This window comes from Lonchura striata, chromosome 2, assembly GCF_050655825.1.
Source record: "Lonchura striata isolate lonStrDom1 chromosome 2, ASM5065582v1, whole genome shotgun sequence".
Classification (NCBI taxonomy): domain Eukaryota; kingdom Metazoa; phylum Chordata; class Aves; order Passeriformes; family Estrildidae; genus Lonchura; species Lonchura striata.
The window spans coordinates 87,399,279-87,424,624 of NC_140704.1; the positions used below are offsets into that span (position 1 = coordinate 87,399,279).

A 25,346-nucleotide genomic window follows, 5' to 3' on the forward strand; every position below is an offset into this window, starting at 1 on the left:
TTTCAAGAAGTCTCTTTTGAATTTCAATGATTCTTCCAATTTTAGCATTAGTTTTACTCATCTTTTTGTATTTTTGATCAAACTGGTAATTGTTATTTTCACATTGTTATCCCTCTATTTGTTCAACCATGTGTGTAAAGGAAGGGGGACACGGTGTTCCATTAAATCAGAGAATATCAATTAAGTAATGAACATATGTGTACAGCTCCAACAAGAGAAAACTGCTGCGTGTTGTTGGCTTATGCAAATCAACAAATTCTGTTCTGCCTGGTTGACTTTCTTGTATAAATAAATGTCATAACAAAATAATTAGATATCCTTCATGCAGTTCTTAAAGGTATGTGAACTTTCAGATCAGCATGCAGATTGAACTAATTTTTGATTGACAATTTCCATTCTTTCTTCCAGGTGTGGTATAACCAAAAAGGTTTCCATTCGCTGCCATCCTACTTAAATGAACTCAATAACTTCATTCTGTGGCTGAATTTACCTTCTAATGTGGATTGGAGACAGTATGGTAATAATCTGTATTTATTCATATGTTTTGGAAAGTAGTTTTTAAATGAACTATTATAAGTATGAAAACTTTTCAGTTTACAGTAGGATTTCAGAGATCCATTTCTCCAGAGGACTTAAAAGTGAAAATTTTAATTACAAATAAAGTTTTTGTGGAGAATATAGTACACAGTAAGGTAAAATTTGAATTAAAACTCAACATGTCATATGAGTTCCTTACAAAGACATTCCTGTGAAATAAGAAAGTGTAAATTGGTTTGGAATATTAGTCCCTCTGAAACTGCTGCTAGGGCTTACTAAAATGCCATGACTAAGGCACAACAGACTATGGATTTATAACTTCTTTGGCACTTTGCTATATCGCCTTGTATAAATATCCAGGGTAAATCCAGATTAGCCTGTAAATTCACAGAGCAATGTGTGTTTCATTGCATCCTGTTACTCAAGGAACAGGAAAGGCTACTATATATTATTACTGTGCAAAACAAAAGATAAATTATTATATCTGTCTTGTGAATGCTCTCATTCATATATCCTGAACTTTATAAAAATTTGTTAAAGTAAAAATTTTATAAACCGACATCTAATGAAGTGACTGCTGCCAAAGACTAAGCTGTTAACACAGATGAACTTTTAGGATGTGGAAATCTAGTTTGAAATCTGGGCTTGATTAACTTCACAAGTTCATGTTAACTTCAATCCATTCCAGTTTCTTTCATTCTTAAAAATTCTGTTAAATAGGAATTTGGTTTAGGGAAATTTAAAAAGAGTTTTTGACCAATTTTTAAGGGTTCTTGTAAACTTAGGATAGTTTTCTGTAATGGTAAAATGATTTTAAGTGTTTTATAATTAAGAAAGAAGACTAAATCACTGAAAATGGGGAAGGAATGCTGAGAATCTAAAACCAGAGATTCATTAAGAAAACTTTCTGGCATGTCCAAGAAAAAGGAGCAATGGCTTGCTTTCAAGATGACTGGGGTTTCATTTTTCTAAATGAATTATGAGAATAGGTCAAAGGTAATATGTTTACATAGAAACTTTGAATGAAATGAAGTCAGATATTTTAATGAGAATTTTTAATAGAAGTAAATTTTTAATCAACTTTCCCTGCACTTTATGAGTCCTAATTTTTTAAGTAAGTGAGCTTTTTTACTACACCATTAGATATCCTATTCTGGAACTTAAATGTTTTCTTACCCTCACCTTTATATCTATCACGGAGAATCAGGGTTTGCTGTCCTTACACTCAGAGAAAATGCTAGCTATCCCAAAGATTATGAGAATGATTTGTTTTTTGATACTGCATGACACAGAAACACAGCAAGCACAACAGTGCTTAAGAAATACTTCAAGTCTGGTACTGACATCATGTATGTCAGTACCATTGTATGATCTTGTGGCAGAATATGCTAGCTGCCTGCAGAAGTAGAGCTTAAGAACTAGAAAGTAATTTATTTATTTGTTCATTTGGACAAGAGCACTCAAGATGGACTGATCATGCTCTTGAGGAATAATGCAGAGGGAGCTGTCACAGACATCTTGGGAAGATGGGTCTAGTTACCTACCTAAATGTCTGTATGCGTGTATTTGTTTCTGTACTCGTGTTTGTGTGTGCACACACATGTCTGTGTGTGTATTGTTTTTGGAGACCAATATATATGTATATTTTACTTCTAAAAACCTCAACAGTTTTCCAGTGCTGTATGGGCCACTGGCATTCAGTTCACTTTGACTTTTAACTTTCTCTTATTTAATGATACAGTTCTAACAGAGAAGAACTATTCAGAGAAGAACTATATGCTTTTGTTATTCAAATTGTTATATGCAGTCCTGTAAGTCAGCAGTCAGAAGACCACATACTGTGTTCCAAGACTGAAATCTATTATTTTTGATTTTTTTCTTCTTCTTCCAAACTCTGTTTATATGCAAGGTCATTTCTAGAATGCTGCTGGAAATTGCTGTGAGGAAGCTTGTTAAGATGTTGCAGAAACATGGCTTTGTAGTTCTGCCTCGCATTAATGACATGTTATTTCACAGAACAACTTTTTTTCCAACAGAACCAGTGCTTCTGTATTACTTTTAAGTCACATACAAATAATTTGGTGCTTTAAAAGGGATTGTAAGGACAAAGTCTTCTTTCACAAAAGAAAACATATGTATTGTTTTTCAGGAAGAAGCTTACTACAATAGAGTAGAGCATTGCCATGGATGTAAACACAATAGCAGCAATTACGATATCGAAATAACCTTGAGCAAGGTCAACAAGATCAACCACTTGTTTAAGTGTTCATGCAAAAGCTAAGAAACCCTTTGACTTAGCAGTTATATCCTATGTGTATTTCTTGAACATGAACCCAGTAGGAGTTCTCACAGAGCATATGCTGAGTTCTACCTGCTTAGCCCACAAGGGCAGATCCAGTAACTTTCAATGAAGATCAGTAGCACTAGTCCAAGTTCGTGAGAGGTTTTGATAAAAAGGAGCTGAGCAGAAGACTAATTGCTTCTGTCTAAAGTATTTTCTGCAGTCATGAGGATACAGAGAATATAGACTTATGATTTGGTATGGAAGTTTAAAGGAAAAGAAATTACCCAAGTGTATGCTGCTTTGCACTGGTTTATATCCCTAGGGATTTGTATCTGTTCAAAAAGCTTTGAAAAAAATTGATTATTGCTTTTTGTTCTGTCAGTCCAAGTTACTGAGTCTTCAGTATGCAGCAACAGAAAATTATGTCTATTTAGTGATTAAAAAAATCTGTCCTTTTTGCTATTGTGTAATCTGATCTTCAGATACTTTCTCTGCAAGTAGAGAGATTTCTCCTCACCCCATCTCTTAACAATTTGGGATTATTGGTAAATTTCTCTGTGAGGATACTTGGAAAGTTACAATATTTTTTCTTGTAATTTTCATGTAAATATTGATGTGTCTGTTGAAGCAAATGTGTGTGCCCAGCTGGAGGTGCATGTAACTAGATTGAGCAACAGAAATTGGCCCAATCAGTTGAGGTCAGTTTATTGTAGTAAATGAATCAGATGTCCCTTTTGGAACAGCAGTTCAGTAATACTTCTTGTATAAAAATATGTCACTTTGTCTATCACATGGATATTCACCCCTACCTTCAACATCATGTAAGTCTGTGATCCCATTGTGGGAAAAAGTCATCTGCCTCAACTGTGGAAGAAATCAAATACATTCTATTTTCTAGTGGGTTATAAATTCAGTGATAGATGATGAAAATGAACAGGTTAATAAATGAATTAAAAAAAAATTAGTAAGACACTTCAACAAATAAAGTAAGATATGATGGATTTTTGTCCAAACCATTCACCTCTGACTGGTATTCAAGCTTATATGAATGATGTTTTTTACTCTCTTTCTGAAATGCTGCATTCTTATAACTAATTAATATAATTGTGAGCAAATAAAAATGCAGTAATGAAGTAAGAAGAATAAAAAACTAAAAGGCAATTTTTTTTTTTTTTTGCTTAAGCTTAAGATAGAAATTTTGATCAAGTAAAAATGTTGTTTTTCACACCTAATTGTATAATATTGACGCAGAATGTGTTTATTATGCTGGGGTATAGGAGAAAGACTATAATGTTGCTCTTAGGGTAAGGCTATATAAAGAAAAAAGGAGGGGTTGTCATTTATAACTTTGTCTGAAAAGCAGAGCGGTCAAAAAAAGTTATTACATCATTGTTCAAAGAACAAAAATGTCTCAGTATAGAAGGGCCTTTTGTGATGCAGCTGCCCCATCTTAGGATTCCTATTGAAGTCAGTGACTTTTTAAAAAAGCTTTCATACTAGGATTCATTGTAGCTTTCATGTAGCATCCTCATTTATTTCCGATTCAATTCTTCAAGAGAGCAGAAGGGATCAAGGGAGTAATTTTCAACTTTGAATTTTGGTGGAGAGGGGCTGTACAGTTTCCTGAATGCTGTGCAAATTATAACTTTAAACCTTATTACAAAGGAAACCGTGAGATGGCCTTTGGGTGGAGCCTTCTTAACCATGTCTAGTTAGTGGGGGAAACTAAAATAGAAACCATTAATGATAGTGCTGTCTGCGAAATTCTCCATAAAATATAAATTGTAATTTTCAGTTAGTAGTAATGTCTCATTTTATATAAATAGAAATATTGTCACATATATATATGCATATATATATATACATACATATATAGGTACTGCCTCTATTTTTCTTATACATAATATTTTATTTAGTCTGAAATAAAATGTCTGGAATAAAGAAAGCTAGACTGATCCTATATTCAAGTCTACCACAATAATGATATTTAGAATCAGTAGCACAGATCTAAACTGAGCTATGTACGCAAGATTCAGCTTGACATAACAGACAGTGAACAAAGAAGTGCCAAGACACACACTCAAAATACAGCACAGAACCAGAAAATATACCAAAGGATAGCTCTGGCTAATCTACTGTGATGGCATACAAGCTTGAAGACCTTTAGTTTTTTTTTCATCTAGATTTCTCAAACTGATACTGAAAAAGTATTGCTGGATTCATATCACTTTTCTCAGTTTTACTGAAAAACCACAGATTTTGAAGTATGTTTATGTGGAAAGTTGCACCCAAGTAGGATCGACTGGACTACCAATGTCTTCTGTTCTTTATCATGTACAGGATGGAAACATCCAGCTCTCTAAAGTTATGCCAAATTGTGCATGCCTTTATTTTCTGACAGAGGACCAACTAGTATAGATGGAAGATAACAGATCTAGAGCACTTTCTCTTGAAGGCACAGACTGAAGACCATTAATAAGATGGTGGTATAGAGAAAGGTGTCCTGAGTTGTACAACTCCTGAATGGCAGCAGGGCAGGATGCAGAATGTTCACAGCAAGTTTTCTTATTCCTGTGAGCTTTCCTATCCAGACTGGAAAAGTATAGTGTTTTGTTGTAGGAATTGTTACAATCCTTCTAATATTTTATGAAGAAGTTATTTCACTAGGTTAGAAATGTCTTTTTAACAAATTAGAATCTAAAATTTTTTTAATCAAGAACATTGTAAGGAAAGGAGTAGGATTGTTGCACCTGGAAGGCAGAATACAAAAGGAAAATCATAGAGAAACTGAAGAGGGTACAGTGAATAGTTTACTACCTCTACATTAAGCATGTAGCATGGGGCTTCTAGTGTCATTTTCAAAGTAAATACATTCTCCTGCCTAGGCCCCAACTGTGCTACTCCTGAAAATTGTAGTTAAACTGTAAAACTCTGACTACATCCTTCTTCTTTTTTCCATAGTAATGTGGCTTACAGGACTGATAAAAATACCCTTGTTCTCAGTTGTATAAAACAAAGTATTTCATCGAGCAATACAAGAGATGACAACTGAGCTTTTAAATTAAGGAAAGATATAATTAAGAAAAAAAAGAGATACACAAAAAATGTAGTTAACTATAGGCAAAACAACTAAGAAAGAAAGAGAAGCTTCATAGCTGAAAAAAATCTGAGAAAATATATTCCCATTCCTGAATTGCTTTTACATGATTTTGGAAAGGTTGGAATTGTTGTCTGTTAAAATTTTTCACCTCTGCCCATAAAAAAGCCCAAGTAATCACTGTAAAAATAATATGACCAACTGCATGCTAAGGACGAAGAAGAAATAATTTTTATACTGAGAAATTTGTAAAAAGGAGCAGATAGAGTTAGTGATGAATCATATAATATTTGGTGTTATTTCCTGGCTTGCTTTTCCCTTGTGCATACTGATATGGTAAAATTTGCCTTGAGGGCTGTTTACACATGGCTTGCAAGTACAGTCCTTAAAAAAATCCTTGCATAAACATCAGGAGGATCTTTAATAGGAGCTTTATAATTTAGAACTTAGTTTATCTGTCATTTATAGTTTTTAAGTCCTCAAACATGGCAGATAGTTTTCAACTTAATGAGCATCATTATAGCAGCTTTGGTTAGTAAAAAGGCATATAAAGGCAAGAAAATATCAATAAGTACATTTTACAGCATTTTTACAGCTGTATTGGGACAGAGATGTGTGTAAAAAAAGATAGTCTAGGTTGTTACAAGAAATGTTGGAAAAGATAGGCTATAGAAGTACATGGAAGAGGTTTTTTTAATAAAAAACATATATATACTAGCAAATACCATATATTAATTCTGTTGGGTTTTTTTCTGGTATTTGAAGGTAATTTATAACTTATTTATTGAGTTCAAGGGAACTTTTTTCTCTGTGAATTACTGCTCAGTTTGTGGGCTCTATCTAAAAATCATTTATTTTTTGACAATGAGGTGAAGAAATTATTATACTAAAAAGGTCGCAAATTCAGAGATTGTCATGCCCCATGAAGAAACTTAAAATACTGAACAAAAGGCAAGTATTACATTTAATGCAGTGGTAGATTTTTGAATTCTAAACACAATTAAACTTAGTTTAGCACAGTCATACTTTTCTTACTTGTAATCCACAACCTTGTGAAATTTAATTTTAGTTGTGAGTGTGAGTTAAAAGAAAATGTAATCTTTTGTTTCATATACATGATTTGAATGGAAATTGACTGTCAAAAATATATACTACTCTTAAGAAGTGTGATTAGTTTTTGTGACTATTCATAGAAGGAAGTTAATTCAGTGTGACTTTGACTTTTGATTGGTATTGTATGATACAATACTGCAAGAAGCATTATACTATTTAATGCCATTGTTTTTATTTCCCCCTGCAATTATCTCTTTTCCATAGTTTCCCTTTATTCTGTATGTTAATAGAAAAGAAAGTTAAAGCAGTGCATTTCCACATATAGAACCCAATTCAGCTACTGTAGATTTTTGTTTAATACCAATGCAGTAATCTGAGAGTTTTGTTAGTTCCCCCCTGAGATCTTGGTGCCAGGTAAGGGAGGGAATTGTCCTGCTCTGCTCTGCACTGGAGTGGCCTCAACTTCAACACTCTATACAGTTTTGGGTGCCACAATATAAAAAAGACATTAAGCTATTAGAGAGCACCCAAAGGAGAGCCACAAGGATAATGAAGGGCTGGGAGGGGAATGAGAACCAGATTGAGGTCACTTGGTTTGCTCAGCCTGGAGGAGAGGAAATTGAAGGGAGACCTCAGCACAGTGCTCAGCATGCTCACAAGGGAAAGTGGAGAGGCAGGCACTGATCCCTTCACATCTGTGACCAGTGACAGGACTTGAGGAATTGCCTTAAGTTGACCCAGGGAAGGTTTAGGTTGGATATCCTAAAGGAAAAGAGGGTGGCTGGGCACTGGAACAGGCTCTCCAGGGAAGGGGTCACAGCACCAGCCTGACAGAGTTAAAGAAGTGTTTGGACACTGCTTTCAGGCACATGGTGTGATTCTTGGAATGTCCTGTGTAGGGTTAGGAGCTGGAGCTGATGATCCAGGTGGATCCCTTCCAATTCTGCCTATTCTATGATTATTTCTTCTAATATGCCCACTTTTATTCAAGCATTAGAAAAGCCTAGAAAAAATTTATGGGAACTAAACAGAACTTTTTTCTGTCATCCTTCTTCTCCTTTACATAAATGGAAATTCTGTGGTTCCAGTGGGAAAAAGTAATTTTCTTTGATATGCCTGTTTTGCTTCAGAATAAATAGCAGCAATTAGTTAAAAAATTAATACTTTAAAAGAAAAAGAAAGGAAAATTTTAAACAGTCCCTGAAGGCATATGACATGAAAGACTTCTACAAGTAGCAAGGTATTTATTAGATACATCAAAAAGTTATTGGCTTGAATCTTCTTTTGTTTTTTACATTGGGCTTCAGTGTACTGCATTTAGCTGTTATTTGAAAAATCTCTACCTTGTACAAGTTTTGTGTGTGAGTTAATCATCATCCTGCATCCTGTTTTTCAGCTTTTTACCATGCAGTTGCTTAGTGATATTTAGATTACTTTGGCTTGAAGATGAGGAATGAAAAATTAAAGGGGCAAAATAAATGCTTTCTTAGTCAAATTGCACTGGTTACTAGAATGAATTTTTTTTTGTCTTTATACATCTGGACTTTAACAAATTCAATAAAGTGGTGCCTCACAGAGTCAATGTAAGACTACCAACAATTTCTGTCTTTACCAAAGATACTGGAAAAATTCTAATTGCTGTTAGGCTTAAGTTTGTTTCTTTGTTTTAATTTGGAACAGCATAGATTTATTTAGACACTAATCAAATAGTTCTGATGTGTGGTTTATCTTAAGGCCCACTCACTCAGCCACTTCCTCAGTCTTCCCCAGTGGCATGTGAGAGAGAATATTAGAAGTGATAAAACACATGGGTTGAGATAAAGGCAGTTTAATATAAAGAAAAAAAGCCACACACACAAGCAAAGCAAGGACTTAATTCACCCTTTCCTGTGGGCAGGAAGGTGTTCAGCCAATCCCAGGAGAGCTGGACCCATCATGACTTAGGAAGTCAAACATCATCATGCCAAACATCCCTCCCATTCCTCTTCTTCCCCCATATTACATACTGAGCATGATGCCACATAGTATGGAATGTCCTTTTGGTCAATTGGGGTCAGCTGTCCCACTGTAACCCCTCCCACCTCCCTGTGCACCCTCCATTCTCCTCACTGGTGGAGTGTGAGAGGAGCAAAAAATATCTTGGCTCCAAGTGCTGCTCAACAATAGCAGCACAAACATCTCTGTGTTATCTACATTTTTTTTCCAGTACAAATCCAAAACATACCCCCATACTGTGAAGCAAATGAATTCCACCCAGCTGGCACATCTGTCAGGCACACCTGCAGTGATCAGTCACAAACATCATTAAGTCCAGTGGAACAGCAAATTTTGCAGTGGCAATGTTTTGCACCTTCACCCCCCACTCACAAATTTTCTTTTGTTTGAAAAGAAAAGAAGCAAAAAGACACAGTTTTTGTTAATAAACTACCTTCCAATTCCAAAGTTAATTTTGCTAGATTGCTGCATGTTGGTTGCACCAAGAACCAAAATATGCCTAAGAATTCATTGCCTGCTCAGGATTTTTCTAGGTCTCCCAAACTAGGTATTCTTTTATTGTAGAGCTCTATAGTTTCAATCAAAGGTGTGACATATTTTTTCTTCTGTGAATTTAGCTAAACAGTTTTTCTCAGCAAAACATCAGTTATCTAAAAATTGCTGAAATGTCTAATCTAAAAATTGCTGAAAGATCTAATCTAAAATCTAAGCCAAGTGCATAAATTGCAGTAACTATCTACCTAACCCCAGAAGATTAGGTATATGAACAAATTCTACTATAGGTTTTATATTTGATCTCTTCTGTGATATAGATTCTGTAGCAATATACAGCATTGATGAACCAATTTCTGAATTTCAGAACACAGAAAAACAACTACTACTTATGTTCATTCATTAGTTTTCAGTGGTTCTAGACTCTGGAAATGACTCAATGGGAGAGTGTTTGGTTTTGCAGACTGGTATTTGACCTGTCTGTATTTAGCCTTTTTATTCATATGTGCAACAAGTGTTAACAGTCTACTCCAGAACTTGAAGTCCTTAATAATATTTAATATTTCATTATTTATTTTTCTTTTCACAGGGATTACACTCTACAGCCAACCATATGGAGGAGCCTTGTTGGATGAGGACAAAATGTGAGCAACCTCTTAAAATGTTTCACAGCAACAATCAGCAAACAATTGAAACTATCAATTAAATAATATATGTTTCCTGGAATAGATGCTGTGAATTGATAGGCCCAATTCAGTTCTACTGAGTAAAGCATTTTTTAGAGAGGTCTGTCTGTAAAGTCCACTGTTTATACCAAAAAGGGTTCCAGTATTTCGTGAAGAAAAAGACTGAATTTATGCTGATTGTGTCATGAGAGTTTTAAACAGGGTAACTGTTTCAAATTATTTCAAGGGTTTAAAGTTTATTTTTCTGTAAAAGGGAAATATTTGCATAAGCTTCACTTTTCAACTCGGACACGTGTGGTGCTCTGTAACTCACCTATAGTTTTGTAGCTTAACACATTTTATTCCTGTTCTTTAATTAGATGTTGACAGTGAAGGGACATTGTGTCCCTGCTCATTGCAGGCTGTTGGAACTAGACGATCTTTAAGATCCCTTCCAATCCAAACCATTCAGTGATTCTACAGTGTTTGCAATCAGGATTAAGGTCCTAATGTCTAGTGTTTTGGTGAGAAATTAGCCTGAAAAATGCTAACATTTGAGGGAGTTTTCCCCATTGTGTTTTCACTGCACTATTTTGCTTTTTACCCTAGAATGGAGAATGTTCGCCAGTGTGGGGTAGCACTGTGTATCATGCTGGGTTTCTCTATCCTTACTGCATCCATTGGAACTGCCATAGTGAAAGACAGAGTGTCTGGGACAAAGCGCTTGCAACACATCACAGGCCTGGGTTACAAAACTTACTGGCTTGCCAACTTCTGCTGTGATATGGTATGTATTATGTGAGGCAGCACGTGCTCAGGTGTACATTTTAGGCTAGTTTCTTATAAATGAGCAAAATGAGATATGGTCACAAGATAAAGAATAAGATTTGAATGGCACAGTGACAGCTCTTGGCTGACATGCCAACAAGCATTAAGTCACCATTCCTACTTGAATGCAGGATGGGGATTGTGTTCCTTTCTTCCCAAAGGTGAATTGTAAATTATTTGCTAGCTTTAGCTATTTTACAATGAAAAGAAAGTTAGCTAATCAGCCTAGACAGAAAGAATCTTCCACACATCAGCAGGAATTTCTATGCTTTGAATTTTGCTGTGCACTGGCAAAACCTTACAAATTAGTGGAGAAAACTGAAAATAGTAGTCAGCTACTTTAAGGGACAATTATGTTATGAGTTGTTGTGGATAATATGATACTTATGATTGGTACCTTTTATTTGTGTCACTGGAAGAGGCAGCTCAAGGAAGTGGTGGAGTCACCATCCCTGGAGGTATTTAAAAGCCATATAGATATGGCACTGAGGAACATGGTTTAGTGGTGGATTAATGGTTGGGCCTGATGTTCTTAAGGTCCTTTCCAACATTTAGGTTAGATTGTATGACACCCTGGTCAGGAACAGAAATTTTTTGGAACACTCTGTTTTCATTTAGAAAATGAAATGTTTCTAATTCTGAAACATTAGATCTTTACCCATCCATGCTTGAGCAATCTTGAGGTAAGAGCACATTTTTCCAAATGTTATTTGCTTGGCCAGTCAATCTTGGTATTTCTTTTTGCTGCTGCTTCAGATAAGAAGGCTTGGTTAAAAACAGTCCATCATTCAGTTTCTCCTTGTGAGCAAAGTCAACTCCTCATTATTTTCTCCCAATCTCTCAAAATGTTCTCACAAATTCAACACAGTACTGTATGATCGATCATGATGTCGGAAAGAATAGACACTGCTTTAAATGCTAATTGTGATACAGATCATTTAGAGACACTGAACACATGAATATATGAACTGTTAAGTTTTAAATCCCTCTACATATTTTAAATATTACAGGCTGTATCCTGTATTACTGGTAGCAGAATCTTTACTAGGCCTGCAGAAGTATTTGATTTATGAAATTGCTCTCATGAGAATCAGGCTGCTCTTACTGTATTTATAGGCATGAATGATATTCATTACTATGTTCAACAAATGGAAAAATTGTAAATGTTAGGAAAATTGAAAGAGAAAGAAATTTTGTTCAGATTACACTTGTGTCACCAGAGGGGCAAAATGAAAGCTGTTTTGTTGTACACGCAAAACTTCTGTAATATACCATGATTCCAGGGTAAGGCTTCCAATAGAATTTTATTTTAAAGTTATTGATTTATTTCTAGACAAAAGCCCCAGGTCTGTTGAAAAATACTAGGATTCAAATGTGTTGTGACTTCTCTAAAATATTTTTAAACAAGTTCAGGATAACTGAAACATATATCTGTCGGTGGTATGTTATGATACTTGTATATGGTAAAGAAAAGTTACACTGTGAATGGGAACATTGCATCCTTCTACATTTTGCTCCATTGCTCTTCTCTTAAAAAAATATATTTCCCAGTAGCAAAGACATGATGGCCTCTGGTTTGATTTGGTTTTTCCCTGTATTTCAGTATGAAAGTCCAATTTTAACAGTATGTTGTTCTTCTACATTGAATATTTAGCTAGACCTTGATTTGTTGCCTCTATTGCAATTGTATCTCAAAATCTCAGTTCTATTAGGTTAAAGCTATAAAGCTAAATATTACATAAGCAGAACTGGAGGCAGTCAGTGCCCTAGTGAGCTCAGGTTCAATGCACAGAGCAGGCAGACACTGAAAATGGAGCTGAGCACAGGTCTTCACATTCTGACATTGCTTTTTGGAAGCAGAACCCCTCTCTCTTGAATACTTGGATATGAATCTCCTGTACCAATCACACCTTACGACCCTTAAATATTGCTTGCCATTATGTCAAGAGACTAAAGAGAGAAACTGCTTTCCCCGTTACCCAATGGCTGTAATGCTTTTACGTATTTTTACCATTCCAAATAAAAGATGCAATTTGTGTCATCAGCACACATGGTCCTTCATAAAAATCTCTTTTAAAATTGCATCATTTTTATTCTCCTACATGAATGCAGCACCAATCAGAGAAACTGCTGTTTCTGAAACCAAGCCTCTGTATTCACAGTGTAATTTGATGTTTTTGAGCAATAGCCCCACATGGACTCATTATCTGGAAGTGTTAGCTTGTTAAATGGATGTATTGGAAATGTCAATAAAAATAGGGTTAAGGGGGGTAGTCTGTAGTCACATTTTATCTTGTCAAGTTTTTTCATTTGTATGGGGAAGTTTCATAGTATGTGCAGACTATCAAATCTCCAAGCTCTTCTGCCTATTTCCTCCTAATTTATAGTATATTTGTATTGAAAGTATGATGAAGAAGTTAATTTGTAAAACCCCTCTATGCAATCCAGGTAAGACCAGTAAGAGATGCTCACCTGCTCAGTGTTTTTTTCCTCATGTTTCTAGCTGTTTTACATGGTTCCAGTCACCCTGTGTGTTGGTGTTATTAGTGCCTTCCAGCTATCAGCCTTCACTTTCCGAAAGAACTTGGCAGCCACTGTTCTCCTGCTGATACTCTTTGGGTATGTGATTGGAAATGCTACTATGGAATTACAGCTTCCAAGAAACAAATATAAATCTTTAGGTGCAGTTTGCACCTGCTGCTGGATGCATGGTTTTCTGTCTTTGTAAGCAATTATGATTCAGCAAAGCATAGTGAGAAAACAGGCTGAAACGTGAATTTGAAAATTAAACACAAAAAATGGAGGGAGATTTACTCACACATTTAAAAAAAAAATGGAGTGCAAACATCTCAGAAGATACTCAGCCTGTATAACATTAGTTTACTATTAGAAATGGTATGTTATCTTTTAGAAAATGAGGAATATTAACATAGGTCAGAATTTCAGTGCTTAGCTGTGCAGAATTTCATCAAGAAGGTAAGAAACAGCTTTTATTCCAGCTCTATTTTTTCTGTAATTCAACATAGCTTCAGGAATGTATATTTCCAATGAGAAGTCTGTCCAATATTAAATACTCAGGTGGATAAAGATTTGTCTCCTAATAGTACTGTGAGAGAGGAAAGTTCTACCAAGCTACTTTCTTGCTTAATTTCACCTGAAAAACAACAGCAACAACAAAAAAAACCAACCAAAAAACCCACAAAAACCAAACCAAACCAAAAAAAACCCAAACCAAACAAAACCCCCAAGCAACCAATGGGAAAAAACCAACCAAACAACCACAAAAACAACCAAAAAGCAATCCTGTAATAGGAGGTTAAAATTACTGGTTTGACAAAGGATAGCTCTATAAATGTAAGTCTGTTCAGTCCTGGGATCAAGCATATTAATAATGCGTTCTGTTGTGTCACTCGAGGGGCAAAATTAAAGTTCTTTTGCTGTACATGTACAACTTTAGTAATACACCATGATTTCAGGGTAAGATTTTTGATAAAGCTTGACTTTAAAGTTATTTATTTATATAAAGTGAGAAGCCCCAGGTCTGTTGAAACATACTGTGACTCAACTCATACTGGGACTCATAACTCTTCCTGTGTGCAGTCTAAAGTGATGTTAGAAATGCTGAAGATGAATTGTTAAAGGAAAAGGCATCTGAGAAGTTTATTACTTATTTCAAGCAACTAATTATTGCTACCCTTGTAGGGGAGAGTGTGTATCTCACAAGAGAGATGTTTAGATAATGAAATATAGGTGCTTCATGAGACAATGGTAAAGAAGGAAAGAAGAAAGGACCTTCTCTAGGACCAGTATATGTTCTATTCCAGGAAGAGTCTCAGATAAACCCTTCAAAAAACCAATTTACTATATTGCACCTTAAAAACTGTGATTAAGGTTTTGTGCCTCCAGCAAGTCATTTTTTGGAAACTGTTTAGGTATCCTCAAAGCTGGATCTTTTCTTGGAAATTCTAGCCTAAGTTTATTCAGAACCATACTTCAGAATTGTCCTTCATCAAATGCATTTTGAAAGCCAGAACATGCCAAGTCCTCTCTTGTAAAACCTTCCAAATTCTTTGCATAATTCTATTTATAATTTTTTCTTATAATTCCAGTTTGAGCTCCTCTTTCCTGGATGTGAATAGCCAAACTAGTATGAAATGTTGTGGAGGTCATGATGCTAGGATTTTGTAAATAACTTGCATGAAGCATCCAAAGTTCATAATTTCCTCCTCTCTGTATCTTTCTTGGGTACCACCCTCACTTCTTTTCTTCTGCACTTCCATCAAGTTATTCCTTCAAGTTAAAGGCACAAATTCTAACCAGTCTTAGAGCAAAGATTTCACACTATGGAATCTCACACCGTTTTTATTAGCTTTACAACCACTGAATCTTTCTTGTGATCCAGTTGCTGTCATATTAGCGAGGCATAAGCTTCTACAGAAACCTAAGCCAGCAACTGAAGCACACAGTAGAAACCTGTATGTCTACTGAAGTCATGACAGGGTTTTTCTAGTGTGCTATGGGCTTTGACCCTGCCCATAGTGTACTATCAAGTGCCAGTTATCCTGGCATTGTTTTAACCAAAAGTTGGGCTAAACTTTGAGTATCTCAGAAAAAAAGTCATTGAACAAAAATGGGTCTTATTTTGTTGACTGTAGATGCATCTTAATCAGCTCAATATAATCCCTCCTGTTCTGTTCAGCTTTGGCTGACATAACAGATGTTGCAGTGATTTTTAACAAGGAAATCTATGTATTCAATGTGCATTAACATATATTAAAGATCCAATAGCTGTCTGTAAATTTAACATGTCTCAAGGACATTGATAAACTTCAGAGTTTCCACACTTCTTAATCTACCCTTTATTCAGCCTAACTGTACTGTAAATGTGATGAAGCCCATTGTGGCCATTTTTTTCCCCTCAGTACTATACAAATAATCCTCAATCATCTGAATGCCATCAGCATCTGCATTTTTTTTTCCTTAAAAGATGTTTTTTCTCTTCAGGGTACATTTGTGCAGAATTTCAGCTCTAGAACAAAGATAAAATTAACCTATTTTTACAAAAAATTAAAGAAGGTGTGTTTGAAAGAGTAATGAATTTCTTAGTTTGCTACTTTAAAAGTTATTTTCTTTAAAAATATAACTAAACTAGATATTTTTCTCTTTTAGATGATTGCAGATGATTCTAGTCCAAATTCTTAAGCAGTTTTGTCCAAAATGTTCTCTTTTATACTTAGAAAATACTAAATTGCAACTGCAGCTGAAGGAAGAGAAAGAGGATAGAAATGTAGGTGTGACAAGCCACAATTTAAAGGCTGTATTTGAACATCATATAACTTTAGGATTCTGAAAGCCTTACTTATTTCTTAGCAGCTATAAGGAAAAAAAAAATCAAATTTTGCTTTCATTTACAGCAGAGCAACAGCACTGTAAATCATGTATCTTTCTTGAGCTGTTTCCAAGGATGAACTTGTATTTATGATATTGTTATTCTGAGAACAGTGATTTTGGTATGTGCATCAAAGGAAGAAAAGATTGTGTGATTAAGACTGGCAAAAGGATGCTGAAAAGTATAGTGGGATCTTGAATACTTAGAATTTCATTTGAGATCCAAACATTGAGTCATTAACCTTTATCTTCCTGTACACTGAAGATAACATTATTATTACTTTCCAGCAGGGTTTGCAAGTTTGTTTTTTAAGGTAAAGGATTCTGGCATTCTTCAATTCCTCAATAATCTTAAAAGATTAATCTATAAAGTACAGAACACTGAATTTGAAAGGAAATGACTTAGTTTAGTATTCTAAAGTCATTTAGTAAAATGATTTTTATGACTTAGTTTAGTAATCTAAACTACACTTTAAGGCAATGAAGAATGGAATTCACAGATTTTTGGCTAGTTGCTCTTGCACTGAGCTCACTATGAAACCAGTTATACATATTAAAATTATATAGGAAGTGTTTATATATACACTGCATATATACTTATTGTTGTGCAATTCTGTATGCTGATACATATGCTCCTGCAGTCTATATACTGCTTGTCTGATAGATATATCTTGCACTATGTTGAATGGAAAAGAAGTTTTCTTTACATGGCATGCACTCACTGATTACCTGGCCCTTGTTTTAATCTTTATAAACATCTCTTTTTAAATAAAAAACATGTACGTGCTCCACTCTTGATAGACGTCCTTTGATTTTTCATAATGGAGGTGCCTTCCTCCTTCCTTTAAAGATTCTCATTGCAGATGATGTAGCCATGGACATGCTGTCTTATACTCATAGTGTTATGCACCCATTTTTGAACAGCTATTACTCTACTGACAGCCTGGTTAAGGTAATAACATGGTCAGTAGGATATTTCAATTCTCACATATCACCTGCACAAATACTAGATTCAGTTTGAAAATTATTGGGTTTTTACTTATTTTTCTTCTCTTTGTTTGCTCCTTCTTCTCCCTTCTTCTTCCTTTTTTTTTTTCTTTCTTTCTATGAAAGCCTCTCAGAAAAAAAAAAACTGCTCAGCGTCCATGATTTAAGCTTCAAATATTTTATTTTAATTCTATATCTGTGTAAGAGGCTTGCTAAGGTGCATGGATTTGCAATCATTCAGAAATCAGGATTGCGAGCTATCTGGAACAGTCAAAGTAAACATCTGCAGCTGATATATTCAAAAATGGATCTTATCTGCACAAAACATGGCAGCAGATATGTGTATATCTATGAAGTATAAGCAAAAGAATATGTATCTCAAATTTGTCCCTTTTTAAAATCACTTGCTCTGAAAAATTGTTTGCCTGTCTTAGAAAAAAGGAACAATAATTGTGGGTTTTATCTAGTGTGATAACTGACCTTTTTGGGGTGAAAAGCATAACTTTTTTTGACAGTTTTGTTTCTTTAAACTTTCAGATATGCAACTTTACCTTGGATGTATTTTGCATCCAGATTCTTCTCAAGTTCAGATGTAGCTTTTATGTCCTACATCTCCTTAAATTTTGTGTTTGGCCTATGTACCATGCTGGTGACTCTCTTACCTCGCTTGTTAGCTATAATTTCCAAAGTGCAGGTCAGTATAAAATCTTTGGTTTACCTTTTTCATAACTGAGATGTATACATACATATATATGCATATATATATTTAAGAATGTTCATATGTGTGTTTATATATTTATACAGATAAGATTTTTCTGGAAGAAAAACATATGGTTTTTAAATATTCATGATTTTTCTATGTTCACTGTTACCGTCTTGAATTTTAACTTGTCTATAACCCAAAAAAGCATGCTGTAATAATGGAAAAACAGTGTTAATTGAAACTTTGACATTTTCTAGACCATTAAGTTGTAATTGGCACATAATGAGAGCTGTTCTGGTCGATTAAAGAGATTATATGCATTGTAAAATGTGTTTGAATAATATTGACATAAGAAATAAGCTGCATATTCCTAGGATCCTTAATGCACTCTATGAATAGCAAGTTATGTAATGCATTCTCACTCCATGTATGTATTTTTAATTAGTTATAACAGTATTTGAACAACTTGATGGAAAGGAGTTCCAGAATGAGTATGACTCTTTATTTATGTACAGGTCACATCTTGATGTTTAAAATCAAATCTGGATTATCTGTCATGCAATTGTGTAAGCAAATTCGGTATTCACTTGGGTTTAACTTGGTGATTTAAATTTGATATTATTTGAATATTAAAATGTTAAGGAAATAGAAAAATCATGGCTACATGTGTTTTGACACCATCTGTGAACTTCAACTAAGATTAGAATGCCGTGGCTGTAGAAAGTCTAAAATGCAATAAAATGTGAACCCTGTCCCTAAAATAGCTCAAAATATGCACTTTAGAATTCAGTTTACCATGAGTGAGATTTGAATGCAGTATCCAGCTTTGCAAGACTGCTCATTAGGCTGTTGGAGAAGACTAATTTTTTTTTTTTTGTTTTATCTTTTGTGTCTTAATACAGAGTTTTCAGAACATCTACAATATCCTCAAATGGGCATTCATCATATTCCCACAATTCTGCCTAGGCCAAGGCTTAATGGAGCTTTCATACAATCAAATCAAGTTTGACTTGACCAGGAACTTTGGAATAGATTCTTATGTGAGCCCCTTTGAGATGGATTTCCTGGGCTGGATTTTTGTGGCGATGTCCCTTCAAGGAACACTACTACTTCTTTTACGTCTTTTCCTTCATTGGGATCTCCTCTGGAAACCAAGGTGTGTTATCATTTGTATTATGCCAGAGTGGGCACTGAACTAATTTTTGGAGAAAGAAAATGTGTGTTCAAGTATGTTCCTTTGAACAATGGAAGATAAATTCCTCTGATAACATGATGTCCCTGAATTAATACAAACTACAGAAAAAATACAAGTAGTTGTTTTTCCCTTGTATTCTGATGAGAATTGATCACCAAGTGCTAAGGGATTACAACCAGGAAAATAAGAGTTATGCAGAGTGCAGCAATGACCAATTTTCCATGTATCACTTATCATCCTCTGTTGTAGGGGTCATTGCTCAGTTAACAACATGGACAGCCCTTCAGAAGATGTTGATGTAGAAATGGAGCGACAGAGACTCTTTGGTGGAAGAACTAGTAATGATGTCCTACTTCTGTACAACCTCAGGAAGTGTTATGGAGGTTTCAGTAAGAAGAACACAGCTGTGGAAAACATAAGCTTGGGCATACCAAGGGGAGAGGTAAAGGAGTCTTTATTTTTCCCCTTTTATAAAGTAATGCTTTATGCTGAGCAATTATTGAGACATACTCAGTGTGTCCACAGTGAAAGGCCTGCAGATAGCAGCACAAAAAAATCAGTTGTAGTAATTTCTGAAAATTAATAGCTGGATAAAAGCAGAAACTCTGGAGGTGCTGGAGAAGCAACTGTTCATTTATTTTTTGGTTAAACATTCATGAGAGTCTTAATTTTTTTACTTCTTGCTTATCTTTACCAAATTACTGTTCTTTAGGCTAACATAAAAAGCAAGTAAGGTAGCATAGCAATTTAGTGTTCAAAGAGAAAACAGAATACCCAACTCAACAGCAAACTATGGACTGCATCCTGAATTTGTTACCACAGTACATTTTTGGTTCCATGCTGAAATCATCACAATACATTTGAATATATACAAAAAAACCTATTTCAATAAATTGAAATTTAGTGCTGAACATGTTTGTGTTTGGGGGCTTTATTCATTATTTGGATGGTTTGGGGAATTACAGATATTAATTTTTAAACTACTGAGAAAGCAAAAACTTTTCTTGGTTACTAATATAAAGTAGATGCAGAGATGCAGTGATGTTCCTGGTACTTACCCATCAGCTGTTGGGTAACTGAGGCAACCAGGGAGATGTTATTGTTGATTATAGCCTATAAATCAATAAGAAAGTTAATAAAAATGTATTTAGAAATCATAAAATGCTAAGTGTAGACTTAATATGAATCCTATCAGGACTTAAGCATTAAGTTATTGCAGCTAGGGACCAGAAATAAGTGTTCAAGTGTGTCTCTTGGATGTTTGGTATTAACTTGTACAGGGTGAAGCAACTCATGAGAAGTTTGGAAATATTCACTCTATGGACTGATATCCAGGGTTTGGAAGCAGGACCTAAAATCCTCCTGTTCAAAATAAGCATTTACTAATAATATGGATAAATAATGGGTTTGATTGTTTGGCAGGGTTCTAAGAGGAGGGCTAGAATCCTAAATAAGTCACTTCTGATAATTAAAGGGTAATCAAAATATGATATATACTAGTTTTTTTTAAAACTGATTTTCTGTGGGAAAGGGAATTTGCACACATATCCATATATAGTTTCTTACAGACATATAATAGAAAATGTGGAAAGGGGTAATATTTCTTATTTTTTCAGCATAGCATATTGATTTTTTTTCCCCAATGTCTCTGATAGTGTTTTGGACTCCTGGGAACAAATGGAGCAGGGAAAAGCACAACATTTAAGATGCTGACTGGAGATATCATCCCATCTGCAGGATGTGCTGTTATCAGGACTCCTACTGGGTAAATAACACAGGGTTTGATCAGAATAGTGTTAATTGATAATGCACATGATCAAAGACTCAGCATGTCTTCAGTCCTTTATACTGTACCCTAGGGACCTATTATGTTCCCTTTTAAATGTATATTGCTTTGTTTCTGTTAAGTCTCTGTTGAAAAGCTTTTTAGCATTGTTTAATTCTGTTTGACAGCTCTTTTAATTGAGAATAAACTTGTCTGGTAGCAAAAGAGGAACTCTAGGAAGACTTAATATATATACTTTTAAAGCATTTTAAAAAATCTTAACATATGTTGAAATCATGGACGTATATCCCCCTACAAGTTCTGCACTGAGAGTTTTCCAGGCTTAGGTAGATGAGCAGTTCTTCAAGTATGTAATTTTAAAATGTTTTCTTACACTAATGTACTTCAGAGTCATGAATTAATTACTTGATCAATATGCTATGTATAAGAGGTAATGTTGGTGAGATTTATCATTCTGATGAAGTGATGAATAAAGGACTTTGGATTATATACAACCAATACATTTCATTTTTTCTAGCAAACTTGGATGGGAAAGAAAGTTTTTTTTTTTCAGTCAGTAGTAAATATGTATATCCAAATACACAAATGGCTTTTGGACTCTTTTCTTGTCCTCAATGATGTACATTTCAAAATATTTTTTTGGACAAGGACAGGTCAAGAGTTTCATTAAGACATTTTTAAAGGAAGCATTTTTGAATTTTCAAAATGGCAAGTTACATTTCTTTAGATTAGAAACCAAATGCTTTCATAGATCAGTGTTTCCTTACTTCTTTACAAAGATAATGATCATCAGATTTAACTTCAAAGACAAGTAGCTTCAGTCATTGCAAAATTCAGTTTTCTGAAAAATTTGCACTTTTGAAATGACAATATCACCACTATCAAACATAATTTTACTTCACTGTGTTTTTTCATTATCTTTCATATCAAGTTATAAAAAATGTTGATCATAAAGCAGAAACTATTTTTAAAAAACATTAACAAAAGAACGATTTTGGACTAGTTATTCTTAAGAGAAGTGGTGTGAGTGAGGCTTTAAAATGGTTAGAGGGACTTTTAGATGGTTGTTTTCATTTATAATTTTCCAGACATTTTTTTTATAATTTTTTGTCTTAAACAGAAGACAATTATTTTCAGACATCGATCAAAATTAGAAGTAACATAAGTGATTTAAAATTAGATAAAAATCAAAATTTATTATTCTTTGCAACTGATGGATGGCTTTATGCCTCCTGGTAGAGAATATGATGGAGGTCAGAAGTTTATAGCATGAGTTGGAAGAGGATTTGAGATTTGGAGAAATAAAATTATCTGTTATATAATTTTCTTAAATAAAATATTGCCATTAGGGCATCAGGACATTTAAACTCACATGTTTTGTTTTGATTCTGAGCAGTATTTTGCTGTAGATTTTAGTGGGACTTGTCTTGTGTCCCACCAGTGCATTAATGGATCACACATGATTATCCCTGTGCAATGTCATTGCAGGTCTGTATTTGGGAAAATTATTTGATCTGGTGTGAAAATTCCATAATTTTAACAGCTACTTGAAAGCAAATATAAAGTTATAGGAATACAATTCATTATTATATATATTGACACTTACAGTAGGTTTGCTGACTACTACATTTTTTTAGAACCTCCTATGATAATTAAAAAAAAAATTACAAAACAATTCATCAATGCCTGGATTCCTTTTGTCAGTTGTGTTGCTATGTACCTGTGGTTAAATGGATGAAAATGATTCTGAGGTCAACTAGTCACCTACTGGCTTTTGACAATAGGCTAAATGCTGTCCCTGCACATTGTGTGTGTCACTTTCATTTCCCATACTGTGTTTTATAAATCCAACATGAAAACATATATTAAGATGCAATGTTATTTACTATATACTAAAACATAAGTAATGAAATTTGACACATTTAGGAGGTTTTAGAGAAAGCCTTAGACAATTGAATTTCAGTGTACAAAATACCCGTGACAACATTAATTATCACCCTGTAATATGGTGTCAATCGAGTTAGTGGATTTTTAGTGTTTGTAGGGGCTGCAGTGAGTGTAAATCCCATATTCCCAAGATTTCAAAATGTAAAGCTAATTCAAGAAGGCAACCTTAAATAAGAGGCTGCTATTATACAGTAGCTAAACTTAGAGAAACAAACAATTTGAGATTGTGAGAAGATATTTTTGTCCCTCCTGACTTTATTCCTTGCTTCATATTTTGGAAACTGCTGTTGAAGCAGCTCATCATGCATTGTGTTGCTGTACTCCTGAAAATTACTAAAAGACAAGTTTGCTGGCTCTTCCAGGGGTGAGCTTCACAACAGATCTGGACAGCCCTTCCTCAACACCTAAGAATGACTAAAATTACTAATTGCAGGGAATTTTAGGTGGATTGATTTTCATTTATGATTCAGATAAATGAAGAGGAAGGTATAGTAAGCAAGCTTCTCCTTTTCTTACTCTGGTAGTGTATTCAGAAGCCTGGTGTTCCTGGCAGAGAGACTACAGTCAGCAGAAGAAAGCAGCTGCTGATCACAGCTACATAACATTTCTTGGTCAATAGAACTAGATTTTTTTGCTTAAAATTTACATAGCGAAGGAGATTCCATAAAAACATTATCTCTGATACCGATTCCTGATAAATAATGCATCTTCAATGTAGATACCACCTCTTTTGGGTTTGACTGGAAAGAACACGTTTTTTGTCCTTTGTCACTGTGAAAGGATGAGATACTGTAGTCTGATGGATCCTTCACAGAATCATGAAATGGTTTGGGTTGGAAGGGACATTTAAGATCATATAGTTCCAACCCACCTCCATGGGCAGGGACACTTTCCACTAGACCAGCTTAATCAAAGCTACATCTAACATTGAACACTTTCAGGGATGCGGCATCCACAGCTTCTCAAGGAAACTTATTCCCATGACTCACCACCCTCACAGTAAAGAATTTCTCCCTAGCATCTAATTTAATCCTATCTCGATGATCATGATCAAATAATTAAATGAGTATGTAAAATTACTATTATGAACATTCCAGAACCTAACTAATTTTATTACATGCAGAAAATCCTTAATTCATAACAGATTCAATTTCTTTGGATAAATATGCTTCAAAGTTTTTTGGCTTAAAAACAAATTAAAAAATAATGAAACCAAACAAAACCCCCCAAAAATCTATGCACAGAGTTTCCTAATTGATACTGAATTTAAAATGGAATGGGGAATGTCTTTTTGAGGTAGGTGCACTGATAATACATTGAATTTTATTGAATAGCTGTTGTATTTTGGAACAACATGAATTCTAGAAATGGAAGATGGAATTTTTCAAAGTTATGAGTTGAAGGTAAAGTAGAATTTTCGAAAGGTAATCCTAAAACATCGTGGAAGTGCAGGGATTTATAGACAAAGAGCCTCACACCAATAATCACTTGTATTCAAGGAAGTTCTGCTATAGTCTCAAAGAAATTTTAAAAATATGCTTCTGAGAAGTAAGTCCCTTTTTAACAGGGCATAAGAGCAGATTCACATCTTCAAGTATTTTTAAAGATTTGTTGTCCTCTAGGTTGGTTGTTTGCTGAATTCTTATTACCACAAAAAAAAAAAAAAAAAAAGAGCTTATTCTTAAGATTCTGAGCGAGATCTGTGTCTGTTTTCATAACAAAAGCTAATAAAATCCATAGAAGATAAATATTATGTATGTTAGTTTTCAGTATCACTGGGATTCATAACTCAGGGTATCATTAAGTGGGAATATTTGTGAAATAATTTTCTGCAAATTGGTTTTTCCAGGACTTCTTTGGTGGGGAAATTATTCTGAGGGTGGAGAGACTTCTGATCTGTTTTAATTGGGGTTTTCTCTTTATGATACACTACAAATTAAGTAGATATTTTAAATGCATTATATGTCTGAAATGTGTATCTTACAATTAGTGTGACCAACACACATTTATAGTACACAAGCTGAGTGGTCTACAAAAAACCTGTTTTTTTAAATTTTCATTTCCCTTTGCAGAAAATGTTTTAGGTAATTTATATAACCTTTGTAAACCCATTCTAGTTGTTACTGTTATGTGATTAAAACAGTCCAGTTAGATGAGTAATAGGAATTTATCACCAACCAGAGCCAATCACGTGAAGATAATGCCTTTCACAGGGGATTTTACTTTTTATTGTTTTGTGTGCCTCATTAATATTGCTGCTATCAGAGACATAGCTGTGCAAGAGAAACAGAGAAGTAATTATCTTCTAGAGAGTGTGTCTCCGTGTTAGGGATATTTGCCACCTCAGTATTGACAAAGAAACAAGAAACATTGAAACAGTTACTTCAGA

The 25,346-nt window shown here is 34.5% G+C and overlaps 1 protein-coding gene across 1 annotated transcript in view; it reads left to right on the top strand.

Moving 5' to 3' along the window:
- ABCA13 (ATP binding cassette subfamily A member 13) overlaps nt 1-25,346 on the top strand; it is a 175,463-nt gene that overhangs the window by 114,725 nt on the left and 35,392 nt on the right. The window contains exons 41-48 of the mRNA XM_085571713.1: nt 409-517; nt 10,048-10,102; nt 10,733-10,910; nt 13,455-13,570; nt 17,864-18,020; nt 18,932-19,185; nt 19,474-19,666; nt 20,880-20,989. Of these exons, the coding sequence (XP_085427839.1) occupies nt 409-517; nt 10,048-10,102; nt 10,733-10,910; nt 13,455-13,570; nt 17,864-18,020; nt 18,932-19,185; nt 19,474-19,666; nt 20,880-20,989 (1,172 nt within the window). The remainder of the gene's footprint in view (nt 1-408; nt 518-10,047; nt 10,103-10,732; nt 10,911-13,454; nt 13,571-17,863; nt 18,021-18,931; nt 19,186-19,473; nt 19,667-20,879; nt 20,990-25,346) is intronic.